Source organism: Budorcas taxicolor, chromosome 12, assembly GCF_023091745.1.
Source record: "Budorcas taxicolor isolate Tak-1 chromosome 12, Takin1.1, whole genome shotgun sequence".
NCBI lineage: Eukaryota > Metazoa > Chordata > Mammalia > Artiodactyla > Bovidae > Budorcas > Budorcas taxicolor.
In genome coordinates this window covers 25656671-25682841 of record NC_068921.1, presented here as the reverse complement: position 1 = coordinate 25682841, position 26171 = coordinate 25656671, and the positions used below count along the sequence as shown (strand labels likewise).

At 42.1% G+C, this 26171-nt stretch overlaps 1 protein-coding gene across 1 annotated transcript in view; it reads right to left on the bottom strand.

The window, feature by feature from the left end:
- The window catches only part of DCLK1 (doublecortin like kinase 1), a 343943-nt gene that overhangs the window by 68609 nt on the left and 249163 nt on the right, over positions 1 to 26171 (bottom strand). The window contains exon 6 of the mRNA XM_052650125.1: positions 10078 to 10172. Within this exon, the coding sequence (XP_052506085.1) occupies positions 10078 to 10172 (95 nt within the window). The remainder of the gene's footprint in view (positions 1 to 10077; positions 10173 to 26171) is intronic.

Genomic DNA, 26171 nt, shown 5'->3' with positions numbered 1-26171 from the left:
GAGATCATCGTTTGAAGAGGGACCAAGAAGCCATCTAGTTTATACCCTCCCAATAAAATAATTCCCTCCATAATTTACTCCTCAGTTTGGATTCCCAGCCTGTAAAGAAGGAAGCTAGTCACTACTTTTTCAGGCACGTGCTCCATTTTATTTTAAACTCTATATTCAGAAAGTAAAGCACAATTTGGAATTTATTTCATTCATAAAGTGAAAGTGGGACTTCCCTAGTGGTTCAGACGGTAAAGTGTCTGCCTGCAATGCGGGAGACCTGAGTTCGATCCCTGGGTCGGGAAGATCCTCTGGAGAAGGAAATGGCAACCCACTCCAGTACTCTTGCCTAGAAAATTCCATGGACGGAGGAGCCTGGTAGGCTACAGTCCATGGGACTGCAAAGAGTTGGACATGACTGAGTGACTTCACTTTCACTTCCAAACATTCCTTCCAGTTGTACCAATTACTGCTTTCAGCATCGACTATATCTGGTGTCCATGGAAATAATAAAGAGAACCAATTAAAGCAAATTATACTTTCAAAGTTAAAATGAACCTAGTAAAAGTGTGTTAGATTTAAAACTTATATAGAATTTCAGACTTCTATAATTTTAATGTAAATTATTTTTTCCAACAAGGCCAGTATAATATATTATGAATGAAATAGATTATTGGTTTTAATTCTATATTAAAGTTGGGTAATCAAGTATTTTCTTATATATTTATTATAGTTATTTAACTTTTATATTATATAAATATATAATAAAACATTACATATTTATTTATAATAAATATATAATATCATTTGGTGCTTTTAAAATAACTTTCACACACACACGTACCTATATAGACATATACATTTTTCCCCCTGCAAATTAGGCAACCTTGGGAAAAATGCCTTCATGCCTAGGAGAAAGTATATTTAAAATTTCTTTTTTTTTTTTTTTCAGGAGAAACAGTTGCCAATTTGTTTGATATATTCACTCTTAAGGCAAACCTGAGAGGAAAGGAATGATTTTACTCTAATCAAGTAAAACAGAGTTCTTCGCCAGGCAGTCTTGGTTCACTGTTACTGCTAGCATTTGATACTTTGGATGTCATGCGATATCACTCTGCAGTATCTTAAGTCTCACCTACTGATGCTCATCACGTCACAAAACACCATAAATATGATAATGAAGGTAAACGTTGCTCCACACAGTCATTTCATTTTCAGTGTCTACTTACCAAGTTTTCTGAAAGAAAGTCACTGAACAACATAGGCAGTTTTTCCTGTTTATTATATAGTTATTCTAAGGGGTAAGCGTAACAACATTAACGTTGAGAGGAATAACATGGTCCAGTGGGAAACACAAAGTACAACATTTTACAATGAAACCACAGCACACTGATGGAGCTTTCAAAACCGGGTAGTTCAATGGAACATTTCAGCATTGCACTCTATAAACCCTGCTGATGGCCTCAACTGACGGATTTTTAAAACCTGTTGCTGTTTAAAACATTTTTAACACCAAATGTTCTTTTTAAAGAGAATACATATCCAGGCAACTCAAAATGTAAGCAGGAACTATATCAACCTCTTTATAAAAATCTTATCCAAATCTGCAACATTCATAGTGTATTTTGAAGTTAAATGTCCTGAGAATAAACTCGATTCCTTGCTTACTGATGAATATAAACTCAAAGAAAAATCACAAGAAAATTAAATTTCATAGTTCTTTGTCTGTGACCTTTCAGATACCTTCTACCCTAGCTTCAAAACCATTTTGTGGCCATATATAATATAAACACCCATGTATTACATGCATCATTTACACTATCTTGGAATTTATCCATCATCTTTACTAAAACGAACCACATTTTAAAGACACTATATATCATGCACCCTGAAAAATTATAGCTAGGGCCTCAGATTTCCTATCTTTTCCACATGTGTTACAGGTACAAAATTACAAGTATTTTTCAGCTGACAGTATAACAAACTGCATCAGGCAACTGGTATATTGAACTCAGTATATCTCTAATTTTCACAGTACACTTCTGTGGGATACTGTTGTTACTGACATGCACAATTAGAGATGCTAATCAGGCTAATGCAAATATGCATAAATAGACAACGTATGCATATATAGTATATTCACTCAGTTAACAGTTTCTAGTGTGTATATATTTATACAGATATATACACACATGGCAAGTATAGTAAGGTTACTACTGAAAATACATGAGCAGTTTTGAATCATGTTTGAAAGAACATACAGACCTGCCTTATAGGTTATCTGGCTCCATTATGAAACTTAGTTCAAATCAAATATAGTTTGGATTTTCTTCTATTCATGTTTCAGTACAATATCCAGCTACTCACAACCCTTTAAATCAGCTTTTTAAATGAATATTGATTGACAATTGCCACATATCATACACATTAGAGAAACATCAGTGATAGTATATAATCACTTTAATAGTTGACTATCAAGTCACAACAATATAAGTATTAATGAATGCTTATATTTAATAGTTAATAAAACACTGAATTTGTCTGAATTTGAAATTTTTTGTTTGTTTGTCTGGTTTCCAAATTGTTTAAATCAGTACATCTGCCTATTATTTGGAACCATTTTGCCATACTAGTTTAGCAAACTACCTTTGAACTTAAACATGCCCCAATTAATATGTCATGTGTAATGATTTATGACAGAAAGGTTTTACATACAATTCCACAAGAGCCAGTAACTTACAAGGCTGTGTCACAAATACCATACTTTACTATTCATGGTCTACACAATACTTACATAATACTTACATAAGCACACCCATATACACACTGACCCTTGCAAATTTATACGAATGCCTACACACCTGGGTAGATATATGCCACATATGAAAAATTTAGTAGTTCAATAGCTAAAATGTATGGAATTATTTTTCAAGGATATTATTCTATATATTAATTTATTTAAGAAATGTGGTTTTTAGATTTCATTGTTTTTAAATGAAAAAAATAAACATGTATAGATTTACACTGGATGTAACCAAAACCTCTGCTGGTTAACACAGGGAACCCATATGGCAATTGAATGCTGGTTCAAAATATTTTTAGAAGATACTTGATTTTTTAAAATATTTAGATGAGCCAATTTAAGAACACAGGGGTGTGTGTAAATGGGTGGACCTGAAACTTCTTAAAAGTCTACGACAGTATGAAAACATGGAAATTTCTGCCCCATCCCACCCCCACCTAATTAATTAAGCAAGACAAAGAAGAAACAGCCATGTGGCTTTCAGAACCAGTCTTTTGAGTTCACAATGAAGTTTATACTTGATAAATGATTAGGATTTGCCTTTCTAAAATGCTAAAAGCAGGAGTATATTTATTACATTGTTCTCTATGATGACTAAAGGAAAAAGAATAAGTGCAAATGAACAAAAGTATCCAATTTTTACCTAGAGTGCAGTGTCTTCACAGAACATTTCAGGTTTACCATAAGGACAAAAATGCATTGCTTTTCCTGGAGGTCTCTTCTGCCCAGGAGAACAATTTAAAAATTCAGTGTCTAATATTCTAAAAAGAATTCTGTAAGTAAGTAAATCTTAAGTGCCTATAAACCATCAATTCAGTTTCACCAAAAAACTGAAAACATCTAGTTTGATGCTAAGGATTTTTTCATATATATTTCTGTTTTAGTATAATGGAATTATGCTCTGCATAGAAAGAGATCTCAAAGTCTATAAATGGTGTGCTGTTTCAATCTCTGAGGGATTTTAGTTTCAAAAAGTAAATGATATATATTGCCTCTGAACAGTCCTTTAATAAAAGTCATATGTTCAAAAGATGAAATGCCGTGGAATAGCATTTCCCTCAGAACCGCTTGAATGGAGAGTTGGCCATGATATCTATCGGCAATTAGCACAAGTCCAGTTCCTTTTTGCCATGTCTAAACAAAGCCCTGGGCTTCATATCAGTTGGCGATATCTGCCACTTACACAGAACAAATAGCGTTTATTGGACCTCTCTAAGCAGTAGCTGTCCAAAAGATTGACAGTTCAGGGAAGTTAAAATTACTAGAATTTATTTTTGTTCTGGACTATCTGACCCCCACCAGATTTAAGGTAACTGTTTCACTGCTTTCTTTGCGTTTTTGACAGTTCAGTCAAATACATACTAATCTTTTATGGACTCAACTGTATTAAGTAATGCATTTTACGAAGACATAACTAGAACAGACACCAGCACAGGCAACCTCACAGATGTTTACTGTTTCAGCTAAAACAAAGCAGCCTTTTGATCTCAGCAGGAGTCTCTGTTCACAATTTCTATTGGAAACAGTTTTAAAACCTGAAGTCTGGATCAGGTATTATTATGAACTGTTCTTTCAAGATGGAATGGTTCGGCTTGCGGTTCTCAAATAACCTGCCAGAGAAGTGTCTTTCTCTCCAACAGACAGGATAATAAGGCACTAATTATTACAAGGCTAAATTTTCAAATGCTGTTAGGTTGCCTGGACTTTTTAAAAAATATTCTTCTTATGGTTGGAGTATTTTATTCACTTGGAAAGTGAGATAGTAGCATATGTAACTATAAACCAGATGGTAAAATTTGATAGTTGAGCAATTTATCAAGGAGATAAATTGATAACATTTAAAACATTATATGACAACTGAATTTCTCTCCATCTTGAATCAACATTTTGTTTTTAAATTCAATTTTCAAGTAAAATTTTGGGGAAAAAAACAAGCACAAACCTCCAAATGGCATCATTCATTGTGAATTTATCACCTACTGAGATATGTCAAGCCTGTGAAATGGCAAAACCATGCTACACAAGTCTTACGTCGTTAGTGTTTGAACTAGTAACACTAAATGATCACTAGGGCGTGGCTTAAATACAACAGACCATACACATTAAATTCATTCTTAACATTCAGCTTTAAAAATAAATGTTTTATGTTTAAGCAAAGCTGACTATAATTTCTAAATAGAGGACTAGGAAAGCAGAATTAGTAGGTTAATGCTTAACAATGGGTTATAATCATAGACTTAGTTTAACACAAAGGAGTTTTGCATATGAAAATTTCCAAAATACCAGTAACATCTAGAATATATCAGAATAGAGATTTGGCTATTTGGGACCTGATTTATATAGTACTGTTTAAAAGAATTTTTGCTTTTCAAATTGGTTTTTTGGAAGAAGTCCAGACACATTTTTTTTAGGTCTGTATGTTTAAAAAAAAAAAAGTTTCCTAACTTCAGCCTTTATACATTTGAAAAACTGCATACATGATTGTAAGGAGGAATTATATAATTTATAGTAATGACATTAAACAAGTTTTTCATGTTTAATCTATGCTTATGCTGTTTTCAATGAAAGATAAGTATAAAGAGTAAAATTTACTTTTAACAATAAAAATAAAGTTCCTAATGCTTAATGTAAGTCTTCACGAGTTGTATATTTCACATGACAGTTTCTCCTCATACGTTAATTCACGTATGAGGAGTATGATAAGTAGCTCTGAAATACTGTCTAGGAAGAAAAAGAACTCTAATCAAACACTTTTATTAATTTGTAATAAAAGTACTTTAAAAATCAGCAATCTAAATTTTAAGAAGACTATATAACTTTAGGGGAAAATGTCTGCTTAGTACCATTTGAACCTGCTTGGCCAGAAAATCTGCACAGAAAGGGACAGAAAAATTGTATCTACATGTCTACTTCTGATTAAAAAGAAAGCCCCATCTAAAGAAATTATGACTTTGTCTTGCTACACCATTAGTGTGTTCTGACACTAAGATCGGGCCCATATATGAAATTCATCTAAAGCCAGGTCTGGCACAAAACCCTCACCAATTGAGCCCATTTGTGTTCAATCTCCTCAATCAAATTAATCAAATCTTCTCAATAGGAAAAAAATAATCTCCTTCAAGAACTAGTATGAAATGCCTGGATATTTCCTTTTATATGATTTGGGCTTTATCATTTCAAGGTATGCAAAACTCTTTTGTGTATTTCGCTGTTAGACTTTCGCTTAGGAAACGTGAAACCTTCACCCAACCACAAACCATATACACTGCTCCATTGTGTCTTTTACACTGAGTCTCCTACTGAATCCAAATCATCCGAAGAGAGGGGGCGATACAGGTCCTGTAAGATGAAGGGCGGTACAGATTTGTTTACTTGGGTTTCTTAGGTGCCCTGAGGCTCTCTTAGGAGTGGAGCAACACCGAATGGGCATCCTTGGTGTCTAATGTCATCAGACCTTCTAAAGTCACCACATTTGGATGAGAGGAAAGATCATAGCTGAGAAACCATCTAAACAGATGCAAAGGATGCTCTTTTGCCTTCTTGGCTTGAGCTGCTCATGAGCTTTTGCCTTCCTTTCTGTGCAGTTGAGTTCTACAGCCTGAGGTCTGTCAGTGCCACCCTGCTACTATGTGTCAAGGCAATTCTTCCTCAGACACTTCCATCCCATTCTGGGAAGAAGAGGAACATGCTTGCCTCACACAATAATTGACTAGGAGCCCCAGCGGGCATTCAGCAAATTCCGGTCCCATAGCAGCAACCCAAGGGTTACCATTTGTGTACTGCATACACCCAATAAACACTGCGTTTTCAAAACTATATGTGTGGAAGACAGAAAGAATGCGAACTTGACCTCCTTACTCCCTTCCCAAAGTTCTTCCTGGTTATCCAAAGGCTCACCCATTACCTCCCCTCTTCTTCCCTCCGCCTCCTTCTGCTACAAGATCCTTCTGTTGGTCGCCAGGCAACCAGCTCATATCTGCAGAGAGTGTCTAGAATCCTGGCTTCCTTTCTAATTTGAACCACCCACTCCTCACATCATCTGACTGATCAGATAATCTACAAAAGTCAGCCATGTGGGAGTATAATGGGGAGCTTCATTCGACCTACACAATGTAACACGTTTCTTCCTGATGTATTAAGGAATGAGACCCCAGAAAGTTCATGGATAGAAGAGATCCTCCAGGATCTGCTTCTGTGACCAAACACTTCTAGACAGCAATTTAAATGACAGTGTTTAGGAAAAATAGGACAGTTACTCGGTACACTGCCATCGGGATTTTCATCAAGAAAAGTATCTGGCGTGCAGATTCCTATTGTATAGGACTATTCTAAAATACGGAAGGAGGTAACAAAATGTAATTTTAAGGGAAGGAAAAAAAGCTGATTAAACCATCATAAATGATATAAATAAAAATAAAGTTTTTTTTAATTTGTGAAAAAGCAGTCAAATGTTTCAATAATTCTTAAAAAAAAGCAACTTACATTCCTGTGTTTCAAAATGAGGTATGAAGTGTGAGTGTGTGAGAGAGTGTGTGTGAGTGTGTGAGAGAGTGTGTGTGAGTGTGTGAGTGTGTGTGTGAGTGTGTGTGTGTGTTGGCGAGAGAAGCAGCCAACTCATTTTCCTGGCCATGTTGCTAGGCAACACAGAAGGAAAAATAGAAGTAGCTACTGTTTTCCAATTTGCAATAAAAGGAGTTATATTTATTCTTTGAAGTGTCTTCTTTTAGCACTTGCCATCTTTCACTTATTTCAGTATTTCCTGCATAGGAGTACAGCCAACCATTTGAGAAGAATATTAACCAAATTTGAAACAGGATCAGTTTTTAGGGATATTCTAGGCTCATTTTAACTGGGAGGGATTATTTGATGTAGTTGCCTCCACACCAAGATGAAAGCTCCTCTCACTAAAGCAGCTGGGAATGCTTCCACTCGTTGACATGGTACATGGATGGAGGATGTTCATTTATGGCCTAAATTCAAAAGCCTGGAAACTGAACCATCTCTAAACTATCTCATGCTCTGCTCACAACATGTGCTTAATAACTGTTTTCAGATGATGATAAACCTTTGTCTCCTTAAAACAAACGGGATTGTTTTTTCCCTCTCAAGTACGGGTCTGGCATTGGTAGCTTAAATGACAAAATGAAGACTCTCTAAGAGGACCATCCCTTATAATTACTTCCCAAGCGCTGGCAGTGTTAATTACATAAGCCACCGGCCACACAGCTGCTCGGAGCTGGATGGAAATTTTCTGCCTCAGTTGGACACAGTCATAGGGAAGTAGGGAATATAGAGGGAAGCAGGCGCACATTCTAACCTCATTTGCCAACAAATGGACAGCTGTGCCAAGCGTTTCATATCCCCAAGATGGAAGTCTCCTCCCTATAGCCAGCAGGAGAGATGCTCAGGTTGTTGGCAGGGAGTCTGAAACACTCTAATCTAACTTCGACAGCTAAGCATGAGCTGAATCCTGAATCTAATGTAATTAGTCCAGAGGATGACGGGAGAGTTCAATGCCAGGCGTACTCTCCAGAGTATACACTTCAAAAGAGAGACTGTTCTATGCGAGAGGGCCCCATCTGACCTACTGATTTTTAAATTAGAAGTTTACTTTTATTTTTTGGACTTGCTGTGGGGCATACAGGATCTTAGTTCCCCAGCCAGGTATTGAACCCATGCTTTCTGCGTTGGGTGCATGGAGTCTTAACCACTGGACCACCAGGAAAGTAAGTCCCTGTCCTATTTCTAATGGCTTGCCCCTATAGACAGGGGCCTTGCTGGGGAACATTTATGAGAAAAGAACCACTCATTACCCCTTCCTCCACTCAACCACAGACATCTGGGAGATTAAATGAATCTGGATCTTTCTTTTTGTAGTAGGTCACTAATGATTTCTATACTTTAAAATGCCAAATTATCCTGTGACCAAGAAGAAAGCATAGGTATAACACTCAGATGGAACTGGAGTAGAATGATAATGTTTTCTGTCTGGAAAGAGTCTTTTGTTTTGTTTTTTGAGGGGGCCTGGAGAGGACCGCAGACTTACCTACGATAACACAGCCGTTTAGTAGAGGAACTGGTGCCCAGCTCCAGGCCTCACTGGATCATCTAAACAAGGCACACCTGACATTCGGAGGTTCAGCGGAGCAGGATAATACAACCTGCTATGCTGGCGGGCCAGGCTCCAAACGGATTAGGGGTTGACTCAAGTCCCCTGCCCACCACTTTAGAGGGTGTGTGAACACAACCTTGGCAGGAGGCTTGCAAAGGGGTGCTTCCCTCTCGGAGGCAGTGTAAATGTATGGAACGTAGAAGTCTCATTTTAAAGCACACAGGACAAGAGACCAAATTCAAGAATCCAGGTTTGAGTTCAAAAGTTGTCAAGGAGCCTTCACTTATTAAAGTGTTCAGGGAACAGCATCCTCAGAGTTCCTATGAGCACACACCCCTCCCCACCTCGCCTGTGAAATCAGGACACTGAAAGGCCCCCTGTTGCCTCCACTGTACCATCTGCCTCCTTCCCATCCCACTACTTTTATTCTTGCCTCCATCCTACTGGAAAGGATAAATCAGGTTGTGAGCGGATCCAAACAGCAGCTCTCCTATCCAGAAAGAAGAGCTTACCCCCAGCCTCTCCCTTAGCGATGGAGAAACTAACACCATTTCCGGTAGCTTGGGACTCTGATCTCCAAACTCAATCAGTGTCTCCATTATTACACAAGAAGTTACAAGAAACACGCAGGTCGTGATGAAAGAGAAGGTGCTCGGCGTGGGATTCATTCACAAAAACACAGGTCACACATACCCATCTGTGCAGCACAGACCCTCAGTGGCTCTGGATCACCATCCTCTGCCATAAAGCAAGTCCCGCCAGGGCCCGCCTACCTCTCCAAACCAGGCACTTTCCCTTCTTAAGGAAGGCTGGTGACCAGCGATCAGGCCTCCAGTGAAAATCCTCACAGCCCAGGAAGTTTACAAACCAGTGCCACTGAAGTCTTTGTGTGTTCCGGACAAAAAGAGAAAGGTGTTTAAAAGTGAAGCAACAACTGTCTATTCTTCTTGGAATGAAGATCAGGACAATTTTTACTGGGAAACTTAAGGTCCCAAGTCCTAGCTAAGAGAAACCAGAGCCAAAACCAGTGACCCACTGTCGGTCACCTCCTGCCCTCACCTGGTTCTTCCTTAGAGACAAGCAGCCCTAACTCGAGAGGGCTGTTTGCTGGCACCGTGCCATCTGCACAAAGACGTGGACAGGTCTTAAATGGGGAGCTCGCTTATTCTCTTACCCTCTGCTTCCGCAGGCTTCCGGGGCTGGTGGGTGATGGGCTGGGAGACTTGCCCGAGCGCGGAGTAGAGAGCTGACTACCCGGGGTTCCATTAACTGGAAGCACAGAGAATCACAGAGAGAAAAAAAAATGGCTTATTAAAGAATTCCCCTGACAAATCAGCTTCACAGAGCAACAAACAATTAAAGAGGGACATTTGCTAAAATTCCAGACACCTTTTTATCTACAGTCCTGAACACTAGCTTCAGGGAGAAACCTTCTTCAGAAATTTACTTGTTTTGTGAATCCTGCGTTAAATATAGCAGCAGGTTATATATATATATGTGTGTGTGTGTGTGTGTGTGTGTGTGTGTATATATATATATATATGAGTACTTTGCACAACTTTTCTGGTGATTTATTAATGATGCTTTTAACTGTGCCCAGAGATATGAGGCATGTGGTTCTGAGACATTTTTCAATGAAATTCATGCTTAATTCTTTAGTTGAGCTTCCTAGTACAAGCCAGTGGGAGTAAGTATTAGCACAGCTCATAAGCGATATTCCCAGTGACTTGTGAAAGCAGATGGCTGTCTTTGTAAGAGTTAAGAAATCGATTCTAGTTAAGTTTCTGCATCCACTTGTGCCCGGTACCTCCCCCAGCCTAAGTTGGAAGGACCTGACTCCAGCAGGACGAAGTAATTGGCACAGACACTCAGAAACTCCTCAGTTAGTTTGTCCTGCTGTTGAAGATAAAACTGTTTTTTTTTCTTTTAAATAGGTTTAAATCACCAGAATCAACCTGTCTCTCAAGACTGCTACACATTATCCCTAGACTGAGTCAAAGTCACAGAACTCAAGTAAGGCATCCTTTTCTCTTTGTAGCAGCCCCTCTAAGAACTGACAAAACACTTAAAGACGTGACTCTACAAAGATGTATCGAGTCCGCCACTACTCTGCCTATAAAAATGTCAACTTTTCTTTTGTTACATGTTTTACATCCACAGCCAAGGAAGTCGGGTTAGCAGTGAGACACACACATTCTCCAGGGTGCAACATAAACATTTTTCCATGAGGGAGAGAGCGATCATGCATTTAACTTACCTTCTATGAGTTCTAACATGGACACAGTCTCAGTGTCTAACCTGACAAGAGCAAGAGGCGAAATCCCTTCTCAGCACTTAAACCCAGCACCGCGGAGGGAGGAGGGAAGCGGCTGGATTAGTTAGGGATGGCTAAGGCTGCTCCCAGAGCAGGCTGAATGAGATGCAGGATTCATCAGCAGATGCCTTTCCTGCGTAAGGCTGACGTCTTCTAGGCAGCAGTGGGAGGTGCGGGTTCTGTCTTAGGCTACATCAAAGGTGTCAATTAAGCCTCATGCCAACGCAGAACCACTGCAACCCCCACCGCACCACGGCCTCCCGGAAGCCGAGTCCTTTCAGGGTGCTCCACACTGAATCATAACCAAGTGCCTCTGGGGGCAAGAGCCCTAGTGACTCATATGAAAATCAAAATGACAAGACCTCTTCCGAAGCCCGGTGACTCTCCGGGAACAAGGGGTAATAAGTCCACCCTCAGAAAAATTCAGTGGCGAGGTACCTGTTTATTGATTTTTCACACACAATGTTTGCACCAAAGCTCAGGGCCCGTGCATGTGGGAAGTTCCTTGTTTTGTCATCTTCTCCAAAGACCTTTAACAAATGTCACAGAACTCATGCTGTACTAATTTGTGTTTTGCCTTTGAAATTTATTTGGTGACTCCATCTAAAACACACGCAACTACACACTTTCCTTTTTTTTTTTTTTAACAGATTGAAGTAGGCACCACCAAGAATGCTTTGATTCGTGTGCCTTCTCTGGTCCTGCCTTTGTTGAATGAGCCTGCTGCCTAGGGTGACTCTAACAGGAAGGGGTCTGAAACAGGCAAGGACTCAGGAACTGTGGGCAGAGGCAGAATCTACAGCTAATAAGGCAGGAGATGCCTTAGGGTTGAAAACAGGCTCTGGGAATATCATCTTTGCCCACATTCTACATCACTTTACATCTTTACATCACCCCTACGCAGACTGGCAAAAAAATGAGCAAATGGGAAAGCAAACATAGTACTCACATTTTTTACTTTTGGGACTCTAATCTCAGCCAGTGGAACATTAAAAAAAAAAAAAGATAAAGTGCATGCCCAGTAAAACTGTCCTAGGAACAGTCAGCTTAAAATAGCAAAAACAAAACAACAAAAAGTTTGCATCTCCTAAGTACTCACTATGCCTGCATCTCAGCTTATCAAAAACTTACTTTCCATGGACTAGTTAACACACTTAAACCTTTTATATATATACACATATACATATATACGGGGCTTCCCAGGTGGCTCAGTGGTAAAGAATCCACCTGCCAATGTAGGATGGCATCCATCTGTGGGTCGGGACGATCCCCTGGAGGAGGGCACAGCAACCCACTCCAGTATTCTTGCCTGGGAGATCTCATGGACAGAGGAGCCCTCCGGGGTCCATGGGGTCACGAAGAGCAGGACACCACTGAGCAACTGAGCATGCACGCACCTACTGTCTATTTGCACGTGTACACGTGCACACACACAGTGTTATCTCACTGAACTCTCAGGGTAACTCTGTGAGGCAAGCAGCATTGTTCTACAGGTGCGGAGGCATAAAGATGATAACCTGGCCAGTGAATACAGTGGGTGAGTGAAGTCGCTCAGTCGTGTCCGACTTTGCAACCCCGTGGACTGTAGCCTGCCAGGCTCCTCTGTCCATGGGATTCTCCAGGCAAGAGCACTGGAGTGGGTTGCCCTTTCCTTCTCCAGGGCATCTTCCCGACCCAGGGAATGAACCCGGGTCTCCCACATTGCAGGCAGACGCTTTACCCTCTGAGCTACCAGGGAAGCCCCAGTGAATACAGCGTGGAACTGAAATCCGTGTACTCGTTACCCTCACCTTCCCCTACAACACCAGCCCTCTAACCTGAAGGAAAACCACACAACTCAACTCGAAATCACAACAAAGTATTCTGAGAGGGGGAGCACCGGGGGTTGCTCTTGGCCTCCAATCACCTATGGGGTCAAGACTAGCCTACAACCTATACAGAGAGGGTAGCAGGTAGTGAAGTCAGATCTAAGTGTTAGTAGCAGTTGGCCAGGTAAGTAAGGTAAGCCTTGCTCCAAGGCAAGAGGACCACCTGTTTCATGGCTGGACATGGAGGAGGCACTCTGAAGGGACCTCAACAGATGAGCATAGCAGCAAGTGGAGTCGGAAGGAAGGACCTTATGAATGCCGATGGAGGAGGTGGCAGGGGTCACATAATGCAGGGTTTTGAAATTCAAGTTAAGGAGTCTGGTTCTTATCCAAAGCACCATGAGAAGCTATTGAGTGATTTTAAGCTGGAACCCAGGGGATCAGATCTGCATTTTAAAAAGCTCTGAAGAGCTCTTAAGCTGTCAAGAATGGATGAGAGGGGAATAGTAATGGGAACAGGACATCCCTTAGTCAAATGTCCAAGTGGGAGAAACTGGGGCACATTTAAGGGTCTTGTGGTGAAAGAGATGGGGTGGCTCTATTTGGGGAGTGCAGTGGAGGTGGAGGGAAAAAGAAACATTTCAGAGAGATTTAAAAACTAAAAACAATAGGACATGGTAATCAATCGGTAAAAAGGATTAAGGCTAGAAGATTAAAGTGAAAGTCCCTCAGTCATGTCCAACTCCTTGCGACCCCATGGACTTAGCCTGCCAGGCTCCTCTGTCCATGGAATTCTCCAAGGCAAGTCTCCTGGAGTGGGTAGCCATTCACATCTCCAGGGGATCTTCCCAACCCAGGCATCGAACCCAGGTCTCCAGTCTGCAGGCTGATTTTTTATTGTCTGAGCCACCAGGGAAGAGACTTAAGACTCAACATTAAAAAAAAACTAAGATCATGGCATCTGATCCATCACTTCATGGCAAATAGAAGGGGAACAAGTGGAAGCAGTGACAGATTTTATTTTCTTGGGCTCCCAAATCACTGCCGACAGTGACTGCAGTCATGAAATTAAAAGACCCTCCTTGGAATAAAAGCTATGACAAACCTAGCCGGCATATTAAAAAGCAGAGACATCACTTTGCTGACAAAGGTCCATATTAGTCAAAGCTATTTGTTTTTCCAGTAGTCATGTACGGATGTGAGAGCTGGACCAGAAAGAAGGCTGAGTGCCAAAGAATTGATGATTTTGAACTGTGGTGCTGGAGAAGACTCTTGAGACTCTCTTGGACAGCAAGAAGATCAAATCAGTCAATCCTAAAGGAAATAATCCCTGAATATTCATTGGAAGGACTGATGCTGAAGCTGAAGCTCTAATACTTCAGCTTGATGCGAAGAGCTGACTCACTGGAAAGACCCTGATGCTGGGAAAGATTGAGGGCAGGAGGAGAAGGCAGTGGCAGAGGATGAGATGGTTAGATGGCATCACCAATCCAATGTACATGAATTTGAGCAAACTTCGGGAGATAGTAAAGGACAAGAGAGCCCAGTGTGCTGCAGTCCATGGGGCTGCAAAGAGTCAGACGAGACTTAGAGGCTGAACAACAACAAGGCTAGAAGAGGAGAGAGTTTGGAAGGACATAGAGCTTGGACATACTGAACTGAAGCATCATTGTATGTATCTTGATATACATGGCCGGCATAAAAAAAGGGAAAAAATTTGCATTGCAAATTGGTGTCATTTTTGCAGTTTGCTATGAGGAAACTGCAGCTGGAACGTGAGAGAGCTAGAAACGAGTCTCATTCAGTCCTACTCAAAGAGCTGCGCACTCTTCCCGTGAGTGGCCTCATCAGAACACGTCCAGGCCTATCACTCTGTCTGTGGAGCTGAGGATGTATAGGCTTCTCTCTCACTGGGGCACTCGAATCTGCCTCCTTTATTTAGCTCACGGCTTCTACTTGTCTTGCCATCTCTCAGGAGAAATGAAGTTCAAGTGCCAAACAAGTCATTGACAGTCAAACATTTTTGGAACACAATCTGCTTGTAAGTTGGGAACGACCTGTATTGTTAAGGTCAGAGTTCTGTACAGACTCTTCCTCTTGGCCACTTAAAAAGCACCATCAACTTCTTAAGTTGGTTCTTGACCTCCAGAAAGCATCATACTCCTCATCCTACTGGGATAAGTAATTTTGTTTCATAAGTAAGGTTGACACATGCATTGAGTCCCATTGTTTTTTAATCCTGTCCTACCAGAAATCCCTGAGTGCCAATAAAAAGGGTTTTCTCACTTATTTAACAGAACTCATTAAAAGTCAACTAACAAATGGTACTGCAGAGGCCTTTACTAAACAATTCTTTATTTTGAATGGGAAAAATCCAACTTCACTTCACATGGTTGTTTCTAAATGGCCAAGCAGGCCCAACAATTAGTTATTTCAGTTGGAAGTCACTAACATCTGATTTACTGAAGGACCCAGCAGATCCATTGTCTTAGATCCAGCTCTGGTTTCCTTTGCTCACATCTGTCTGGATACAATTTAAATGCTGTATGCTTTGTTCTGATTTTTACCTCCTGAATGAGAAGTGCTTAACTCTGGGCTGCATTATTCTCATATTCTGTGATGATCAATTTCATAACTAGCCATCAAAGATCTGTAGAAGAAATCTATGGGGCTGATTTCTACCATCTCCAGTCCATCCTCCCTCGGGGGTGCCTGAGCCTAGCAAGGACACAGCAGCCTGAACTGGACACAGACCATGACTCCTCATGAAAGAGCCGACCTCACCTCTTCATTATCAAAGATCGATGATCCTGCTCTCCCTCATTGGAGCCATGAATTCAGGAATCTATAATCCACCCTTCAGCACATGCAGCTGCCACTTAACACGTGCCTGACTCTGTCTAATGGTCCCTGTTCTCCCAAAGCTTACAATTGAATATGAAAGTTACAAAAAAAAAAAAAAGTCTAGAATCAGGAAATACTTGGCTTACTTGTTCAAATTCATTGCTCCTTTTAAATGACTTTAAACTCATGTGTGTTTGAATTTAGCAAACCCTTTGTAAACTTAAAGGATTTTTCCCCTTTACTGTTTCATTAGTAAAAGGCTCAGACAGCAAGTGAAAACCAAATGCTTGAATGTCTCAAACTGGTCTGGAAGCTAAAACAGTCTCCATGCAAGACCATCTCATTACAAGGTGACTAACCTTTTGGACCTGAAAAGCTATCTTGCTGTTTATCTATCTTCATTTTGCACTCAGGTGGCTCGTTTATTAATAATTATGCCGCTGCACTTGCAGGCATGGGAGGAGGGAATGTGTTTGCATGCATGTGAGTCCATCTATCCGTCTGTGTGTTCAGGGGGTGGTGATTCAGGCAGGCTTCCCGGGAGATCTGGCTGCTTGCCTTAGACTTTCCCTCACTCCCTGATCATGGAGGAGGCTGTAGATACTCTAAAATATGTTTTCCCAGCCCTTGTCCATTGCCTGCCACATTATCAAGAAAGGAAAAAAAGAAGGAAAAAGCAGATGGAGTCAACCTAGGCAAAGACAAAACAGACAAGTGTCTGATGGGTGGGAGAACTCTTGAGAAAAATGCTTTTTCCTCGTTTCATCTTCGTAGGTGCTGACTTCATAGATGAATTGGAACCCTGATTTTCTCCATCCGTCTGCATTTTCTTAAACAGGGACAGTAGGTCCAATTCAGAGTGACTATCTTATTGGGTCAGGAAGATCCCCTGGAGGAGGGAATGGCAACCCACTCCAGTATTCTTTCCTGGAGAATCCCATGGACAGAGGAGCCTGGTGGGCTACGGGCTGTGGGGTCACAAAGAGTTGAACATGACTGAGTGACTAACACTTTCACCTTACTGGGACAGTCCAGTGGTTTAGACTCTGCACTTGCACTGGAGGGGCATGGGTTCTATCTCTGGTCAGGGAACTAAGACCCCACATATCACGGGGCATGCCCCCCCACAAAAGACAAAAGGACTGTCTTATCTGCTGTGGACAACAGCAAGGCAGGAGGTCAATAGAAACAGGGGGGTTGGAGAGAGGAGCATGGCTCTGTGAACCAATTTTTTAATATTTACAAATGGGGCCTTGAACCTTAGGAGATCTAGGCAACTTGAAAAGATCCCACTGTTCCTCAATTCACTCATCCAGTCAACATTTACTCAGCAGTGACCATGAACTTGAAGGCACTGTAGGATGCATTAAAGAACTCCTGCCCTCAGAAACCCTGACTTGGTCAGGTGACACAGCCTGACCTGTCGCCTGTAGCCTGGGAGCCAACTCAACTGTCACAGGATGGGGGAGGAGGGGTAGACCCTCACAGAGGTCAGCTGGGCCACACTGGGCATGCGTACTTTTGACCAGAAGTGATAGAGCAAAGGCTTCTAGAAAGTGACAGGAATAAAGGTGGGAGAGCTCCAGGGGTTCCTGGTGGAAATTTAAATTGGTTTCCAGGCTAGAACACAAGTCCAGAGGAAACATGAGAGATACAGCTGGAAAGGAAGACTGTGGCAACGCAAGACAGTTCTTTATCCTAGAATAAAGAGTTCAAAATCGATTTAGCTGACAGTAGGTAATGGCAACAGGCTTCCCAGGTGATGCCAGTGGTAAGGACCCGTATGCCAGTGCAGGAGACGTGTGCAAGTGGAGGTCTGATCCTTGGCCCGGGAAGATCCCCTGGAGGAAGGCATGGCAACCCACTCCAGAATTCTTGCCTGGAGAATCCCATGGACGAGGAGCCTGGCAGGCTGCAGTCCATAGGGTTGCAAAGAGTCGGACACCACTGAAGCAACTTCACACATACACACAAGTAACCATAACACGTCTAACAGCCCCCAGGACAGAGGTGAAGAGCAGAGGTCAGAGGCAGGGAGGGGGCCGGCGAGCTGCTCCCGCAGCTGCAGGAAATCGGAGTCCTAGAACAGCAAAGGAGGGCCGAGAACACGTGACAAACTGAAGGTGGACGAGGAGGAGAAAAGGAGTCAAAGATGCTTTCACGGTAAAAGGAAAGAGAGATCGAATTTCACAAGACAGCATCATCTGGAATGCTGATTTAAAATGATGAAAATCTGTCGGCGGGGAGGGCAGAAGAGGCTGGTCATTCTGGAGGAATGAGGTGATTAAAGGCGCCACCAGGGGTCAGCGTGGGGAGGGGCTCTGGGGCCTGAGTCCCACCCTGCCAGGTACTGCAGGGCGGCCTCCGCTTGGAGTAAAGCCCGGGCGTCCGCCCCCGGGGGCAGCCCCGGAATGACCCCCGGGACAAAGTGCCCGCTGAAGGGGACTTTCCACAGGTCACCAATGGGTCCTTACTGCCGAGTCCTGCGTCCCCTCAGTCCTCAACTCTGCTTGCCCTCATGTTAACATTTCTGGCCTCTTCCTCCATCTTGAAACTTTCTGCCCCCTCTGACTTCCGCTCCTGCGCACTCACCGTGCCCTCGCCTTTTCTGATGTGCTTTTTTTTTCAAATCGAAGGCTAGCGGGTTTACAGTATTGCGTTCGCTCCTGCAGCACACCAGCGTGCATCAGCTGTGTGTGTGCACATGCCCCCTCCCTCGCGAGCCCCCCCCCCCATCCCTCCCCTCTAGGTCATCACAGAGCACCGAGCTGGGCTCCCTGTGCGATGCACCAGCTTCCCACTAGCTAGCTATTTTGCACGTGTGAGTGTATATATGTCAACGCTACTTTCTCAGTTCATCCCACCATCCCTCCCTCCTCGCCCAAGCCCGGTGCCCACGAGTCTGTTCTTCAAGTCTGCGTCTCTGCTCCTGCCCTGGAAATAGCTTCATCTCTACCATTTTTCCAGATTCTGCATATATGAGTTAATATAAGGTACTTGTTTTTCTCTTTCTGACTTACTTCACTCATGTCCTCTGATGTACCCTTATAACTGCACATGTTCCTGCAGTTCCAATCTCTCCTTGGGTTGAGGGGAGGTGCATTTTACATTTCTATTATTTAAATCACTACTGACACTACATCAGTGTCTCCCCAGTGCATACACAGAAAGCTCAAATCTGACTTCCACACCGTTCCTTCCTACCTGCCTACTGATGCTTCTGGAGCATCTCACGTGGACGTGGCTACAAGGGGACCCATCCCTCATCAATGGGCAAATCACCTCTGATCCCCTTCTCTTCGTCTGGCCTCACATCCAGTTAAATTCTTAGTTTCATTTCCCTTTTGAAGTTCCCCACATTTTATTTTATTAAAGATTTTCTAAAAATGTAAACCATTCTTAAAATCTTTTATTGAATTTATTACAATATTGCTTCTGTTTTACGTTTTGCTTTGTGGTCACAAGGCATGTGGGATCTCAGCTCCCCAACCAGGGACTGAACCTGCACCCCCTGAACATTGGAAGGCAAACGCCTAACCACTGGACCACCAGGGAAGGCCTGTCCCGCATTTTAAAAAACTGTTTAAATTCTGTCCTAACAGTTCGTTCCCGGGTGGCTTCACAGAGCCTTCCTGGCCCTCAGTCCTTGCTGTGTAGCCATCCTTTCTACCCCTGTGCCATTGTATATAAATTCAGATAAATAACTAATCATGGCCTTACTAGAAGTCACCTTTTACCCCCTAATACACACAACATTGTTCTCATGGCATAATGAACGGTGCAATCTCAGCATAACCAACTGGGCTACCACCATCTTCTTCCTCTCCGAGAATTTTATCATCCATTTCTACTGGGCTAGCAACTGCTCCCTAAATGTGCCGTACGTTTCCATGCTTTTGTGCCTTAACTCGCTGTCTTCTCAGGTGCTGATGCCCTCTGGGCCCTTCTTATCCTGGCAAGACCCTTCAAGTCCCAATTTATAAGTCTTTTTCTCTGACCCTATTAATGAGATGTAGCCCTATGGCGCCTACTACACTATTATAGTAAGTAACATATGTGTTTGTCTCCCAGCTTGAAGATAAGAATTGCAGTTTAATCACATTTGTATCCCTACAACCTCATACATGCCTGGAACACAGTTAATGTCCTGGATATATTTAATTAACATGGGGCAGTAGCGGTGAGGATTTATTAAAGCAGTTGCCATAGGGTGCTGCCCCCACAGATAGTGTGTCAAGATAATGGTTCAAAGTTTCAAAGAGTATCTTTGGAAGTACTCACCTGCTGAGCAGGGCGGTGGGTGGGGGAGGGGGGCAGCAGTTGATGAGTGCAGGGAAGGAGAATGGAAGGGGGATTCAGCTCTATAGGCAATAGAAAATTCTAAAAACACAGGGAATGAGTCATCAGCCCTCTGGATTTGCTTGCTGCATTTTGTTTTCAACGATTCTCTTGGAATGCCAAAGCAGAAAAGATCCTCTATAGAATGTATATGTCTGAAATCTCTGCACTAAAGGAAAAAGACAGCTAAAAATTAATAGCTAGCCATCTGCCTTTGATGGTGCTTGCTGTAAGTTTTAAAAATTGACAAATTGGACCGGTATGCTGATTAAAATTCTCTTTGCTTCCCCAGCTTTGATCCTTATCTGCATATGTTGCATAAAATATTTTATATAACTATAAAAAAGTAAAATTTGACTAGCATAAATAAAAAAGACTTGAGGATTTCCAAAGTCACATTAAAGTAAGTTTTAAGCCTGAGAAATATAAGATAATGCTTCCATCGTGGTAGAAGGTCATCAACTAAGGCATCTAGCATTTCCTTCTTTTAAATGTTCACTCCTGCATCTCTCGCATCACTGGTCCTTGGCGGGTTTCAGTGCATACTGAATGAATGAATGTCTTGGACGATAAGCTTCTGGAGGGCAAGAAAGTGCATCAGTTTATGCTTGAATTGATGAGCATAAGCATCCACTGGGGACTCAGTTATGTTTGTTCTGGCTTCTAAACAGAGGCAGTCACTATGTACGAAAGAAAAATGGCCATCCACCTGACTGGGAATAAAACTCTAAAACAAACAAAATTCTCAAAGTTCTTATAAGGGATCTAAGAGGCCAAAAGTTTGAAATCTCTAAGTTTTTAAGGAGGACTGCAGCAATGATGATTCAAGATAGGTAAACATAGCTTTCTTCTACTTTTAACATTAAGAAAACAAAATAAAGCAAAACAAAAGCTTATCCATTCTTACTGAAATTGAATGGATGCATAAAATACTCTTATTTGGAAACAGACTTTGTTATAATTTCCTCGTGCAGATAAAGGAATTTGTTGACGAGAAAGTCACCTTTAAAATTACACATGTTGTGAGATGTCTATGTTCCAAAGAGACACATGAATACAACTTCAATCCACACGAAACTCTCTTTATGATGCTCTTACATATTCCTGTTTCTTTAAGAAGGAACTGAAACCAGTTTTCGCCACTTCTTTTTTTAACTAATTAATGTTTGGCTGTGCCAGGTCTTCATTGCTGCTCACGGACTTTCTCTAGTTGGGGCAGGTAGGGGCTAGTCTCGCTGCGGTGCTCGGCTTTTCCCTATGGTATGCGGGCTTCTCGCTGTGGTGGCTTTTCTTGTTGTGGAGCACAGGGTCTCTAGTACATAGACCTATCGGGCTATAGCGCACAGCTATAGGGCTCAGTGGTTGTGGTGCATGGGTTTAGTTTCCTTGAGCATGTGGGGTCTTTCTGGACCAGGGATTGAACCCATGTCCCCTGCATCCATCCGCAGGCGATTCTTAACCACTGGACTACTGGAGAAGTTTACCCCATTTCTTAATGATACCTCATTCAGTGTTTCAGCACACAATTGTCTGGGGACTCCTTATTCTTGTTTAGACTTTTTCTCCAGCTCCAATTTGCCTTCTTTGGACCCTTTCTGTTATGGAGACTAATAATAATTCAACAGCTCTGTGAATTACGCTATGTATAAATTAGTTAGGGGGCTTAACCTGTGTGCTTCTTGACCGGAGGGGCTATTTCTTTCATCTCTGCATTATTAGTGTCTAGCAAGTGCTCGACACTAGCAGGATTGAACTTGATATCTCTGAATGTGTAAATGAACACCTTACAGTAATAAATCACCTCTAACTTCTCCTAGTCTCGAGAAGAGGAATGAGTAAGGAACAAAGAAAAGATTTACTGAGGAGTCTCATTCTTGTTCTAACATTTGACTTCTGTCTACTACTGGCAAACATCATGAAGTTGGAGTGAGTCTTTCCACCCCCTGGAATGTCCCTGCCTGGGACTAACACTTGGGTTTCTATTGCAAAGGGTTATGATGTTGTAAATCTCAATCTTAAACTAGGTACTGCATCAGTTATTTCCTGAAGATCAAAATTTTAATAAGCAGAGGTGAAGAAACAGGTATCAAGAATGGCCAGCCTGCTGTGTCCAGAGCACCGGAAGCCCCAGTTGCCTGTTCTGAGCAGACACATTATCCCTGTGACTCTGGGCCAAGCAGTTCCCCCAGCCCTGGCCCTGCTTCCTCATTTAAAAGATAAGAGTATATATTATATAACAGAGAATAATGTCTTGTCTTGCTTGTTGTTGGGAGAGAAAAATAAAGAGATTAAAGTTCTATGTTAACTCAGATGTTTCATTTAAATGTAAAGGCCAGGGCTTCCTTGGTGGTCCAGTGATTAAGAATCAGCCTGCCAATGCAGGAGACATGAGTTTGATCCCTGGTCCAGAAAGATCCCACGTGCCGCAGAGCAACTACGCCAGTGAATTGCAACTATTGAAGCCTGCGCACCAAGAGTCCCTTTTCTGCAACAAGAGAAGCCACCACAATGAGAAGCCTGCACAGCGCAGCAGAGAGAAGCCCCCCACCCCACCCCCAACAACTAGAGAAAACCCTCACACAGCAACAAAGACCCAGTGCGGCTGTAGATAAATAAATACTTCTAAAAGTGGTAAGGAGATCATTAAAAAACTTCTTAAAAATAAATGCAAAGTCAACAAAACAATCACAGATAGCACGGGGACCTACAAATCTCAACTTCATGCAATGCTCCAATCTTTGTATCAGGCAGGAAGGTGAATACTGGAAGCAGAAATTTTAAAACTGAAGGAGAAACCAGTTCAAACTTTAGGTGAATGTGTAAGGAGGAGAAACAAAAATTCCTCAATGTTACAAAGTCAGGTTCATGGTGGAAAGGGGGCTGTGGGGGACATCAATGTTCCAGGAGTATGAAAGGGAAGTTATTCACATTCCAGTCCTATAATTTATGAAAAATATTATACAGGCTATTTTAAGAAAGTTCAGATGCAGTCAATACAGAGATAATTCACTGCTCCCTTCCACGTTTTCAAGAGACAAACTTGAGTAGAGGCAGGAGTCTCAGGCTAGTTCAGTGGAGAGGACCAAGGCAGCCGATCCCTTGACATCCAGTAAGAACACCTGCCCTCAAAAGACATGGAGACACCTCTGAACTTTCTAAACCCTGGGCTTAGGTCCTGGGAAAAGAGCTCCTTGAGGCAATCCATGCATGTGCGTCTGGGTGTTGCTGCTCTATAAACCCTCTCAAATAAGAATCATCCAGAGGAAGGTGGGAAGATTTGGTAGCAAGTCAGAATCAAGAGACAGTCATCACATATTATAAGCTCTTATATAACCAGGAAATGATTATATGGCATATCTTCTAAATCAAAAAGCAGGGAGTTGAAAACTATATGCATAAAAGGCTTATATTAAAACATGATGAGTTCTTCTTTACTTTTGACCTAGAAGTTTAAAGATACCTTGAATGAAGTGTTAATTTTTCAAGAATACATTGATTTTAGGATGGATTGGATTATGCTTTCTGAATAGAAATGATAATTACCTGGCATGGTGTACCTATCACATATTCCAGGTGATTTCTGGTCAAATCAACCAGGTTTTAACTGGTGGAAAAGGGATTCAGAGAAACAGCAGAAAATAGAAATGCTTGTTCGAAGCAACCTATTGATTTTGAGGTAATGTATCCTATGCATTTTAAACTTCTAAAGAGAATGGTTCCAAACGTTGGCAGTGACAAATTCAAATACATCTAATACATTTGCCTATCTCCATTTTTGAGTTTCCAGAATTACTTTTGGTAAATGATATAGTCATCTTTATTTATAAGATTAAAATTAAATACATTTATAAGATTTATATAATCTTAAGAGATGCTGAATAGTGACTCTGTGACCAGTTAATTCCAAAGTGAAACAATTTCCTGTATTCATAATTATCTTTTTAAGATTAGAGTGATGGCTCTTTTTTTTTTCCTTAACTGAAATTTTAGATTCCTTTTTTGAAATAAAATAGGCTCGTCATTATTTACAAGCTTATTTTTTTCTGAGTTGCAAAAATTCTCTCTTCCTTTTCTTTTGGCCTTATATTACCAATGGGAGGACCCTGTTCAGTCCTGGCTGCCACGATTAGACAGACAGAAGCATGAAGACACTTCTGCATCTGCAGTGGAAACCTGAGCTGCAGACGACAACTGCTCCTGGTGTCAGGAGCCGGTCCTTGGACACGCGCACAAGAATCTGACCTGCCCACTACCTTCTGTGACCTATGGAGACAAGCAAAGAGAAGAGAAATTCTTGCCCAAACCAAAGAGCTTCTAACTGCCTACAGCTCTTAAAAACACCACCCCCAAAGGTAATAACAAAAAGTTAATAGCAATAAGTGCATATTGATTCCCTTAAAGTATCTATGATATTAAGAGACGTAAGATTTCAGCTAATCTCTCATTCTCATTATTAGATACTTCCCCCTCAACCAAACCTGATATTTTTAAAGTACTTTTTGAATTTTTGATTTTTTGGTCTCGCCCCACTACATGTGGGATCTTAGTTTGCTAACCAGGGATTGAACCCAAGACTCCTGCAATAGAGGCAGAGTCTTAATCACTGAACCACCAGGGAAGTCCCATACCCCATGCTGTATACTAAGAGGAAGGAGAGAGGAAAGATTAAGTAAAGCTGTGCAGTATCAAAATGGGTTGGATAGGGCACAAATATTGTTTTTCAATATAGACTTTTTTTTAGTGGTATTGATTAACATTCCAACTAATGTGAGGCCTGTTTCTCTACAGCTTTTCACGATTGTACCAAATAGCCACAATTTTAGGGAAAACAGGCTGGCTAGGCCCATCACCTCCTCTTCCTTCCTGCTCTGTGGGACTTCATCCTGCAGCCCAGGTGGGTCTGATTGGAAAAAATGAGGACTGCTCTTTGGTCAAGACTGATCATCCTCCAAAGGGCCCCACTGGAACCTGTCGGCTGACTAATAACAAGCTCCCACTCCTGAGGGGAGCTTTCACCAGCAGCTTTTCTGTCATCACCCCACCATTCTTACAGTCTATATCTGCAGGTAGGTGGCATCTCCCCGGAAGGGAGAGCCTTTCTCCAGTATCAACTTCCAGAGAAGAGGGGATCTTCAGACAGAAGCTCTCTCTTCTCCCCGGGGACTGGCTCTCTGAAAGCAGGTCATTATGAGGAGGCAGAAAAGGAGACTGGCACCGGCCACTCTCCTCTGCGCACTGCTAAACGCCACAGCGCCGGGTTACGAGGGCTAAAGACGGACACTGCTGCCCGGAGGCAAGCAGGGGGGGCAGGAAGGAAGGAAGTCTCTGTTATGCCAACAGATGAAGACGAGCAGGCCTCGTCTTCCACCCTTGACGGTCCAGAGTCAGTGACTCCCCATATTTATCTCTCCTTTTGTTACCCACAATCCAGGGGTTCTTAAACTTAGGTGAACATCAGAATAACCTGGAAGGCTTGTGAGAACCCAGACTGCTGGGCCCCAGTTCAGGGGATGGTGATGCAGCAGGAACCACACTCTGGAAACCACTTCCTTACCTGTCTGTCCTCCTAAATCTGGGACCGGGATCACCCGATCAGAACTGCCTGGAATACCGGGTAAAACAGGCTTTTGTCTTTGTCAGAATCTAGAGAGTTTGGGGGTAAGAATGGCAAACTCTATACCAAGTTCCCAAATGACTCTCATGAACTTTAAACTTTTGAGTCTCATCACCTTCAGTTCAGTTCAGTTCAGTCACTCAGTCGTGTCCAACTCTTTGCGACCCCATGAATTGCAGCACGCCAGGCCTCCCTGTCCATCACCAACTCCCGGAGCTCACTCAAACTCACGTCCATCGAGTCACTGATGCCATCCAGCTATCTCATCCTCTGTCGTCCCCTTCTCCTCCTGCCCCCAATCCCTCCCAGCATCAGAGTCTTTTCCAATGAGTCAACTCTTTGCATGAGGT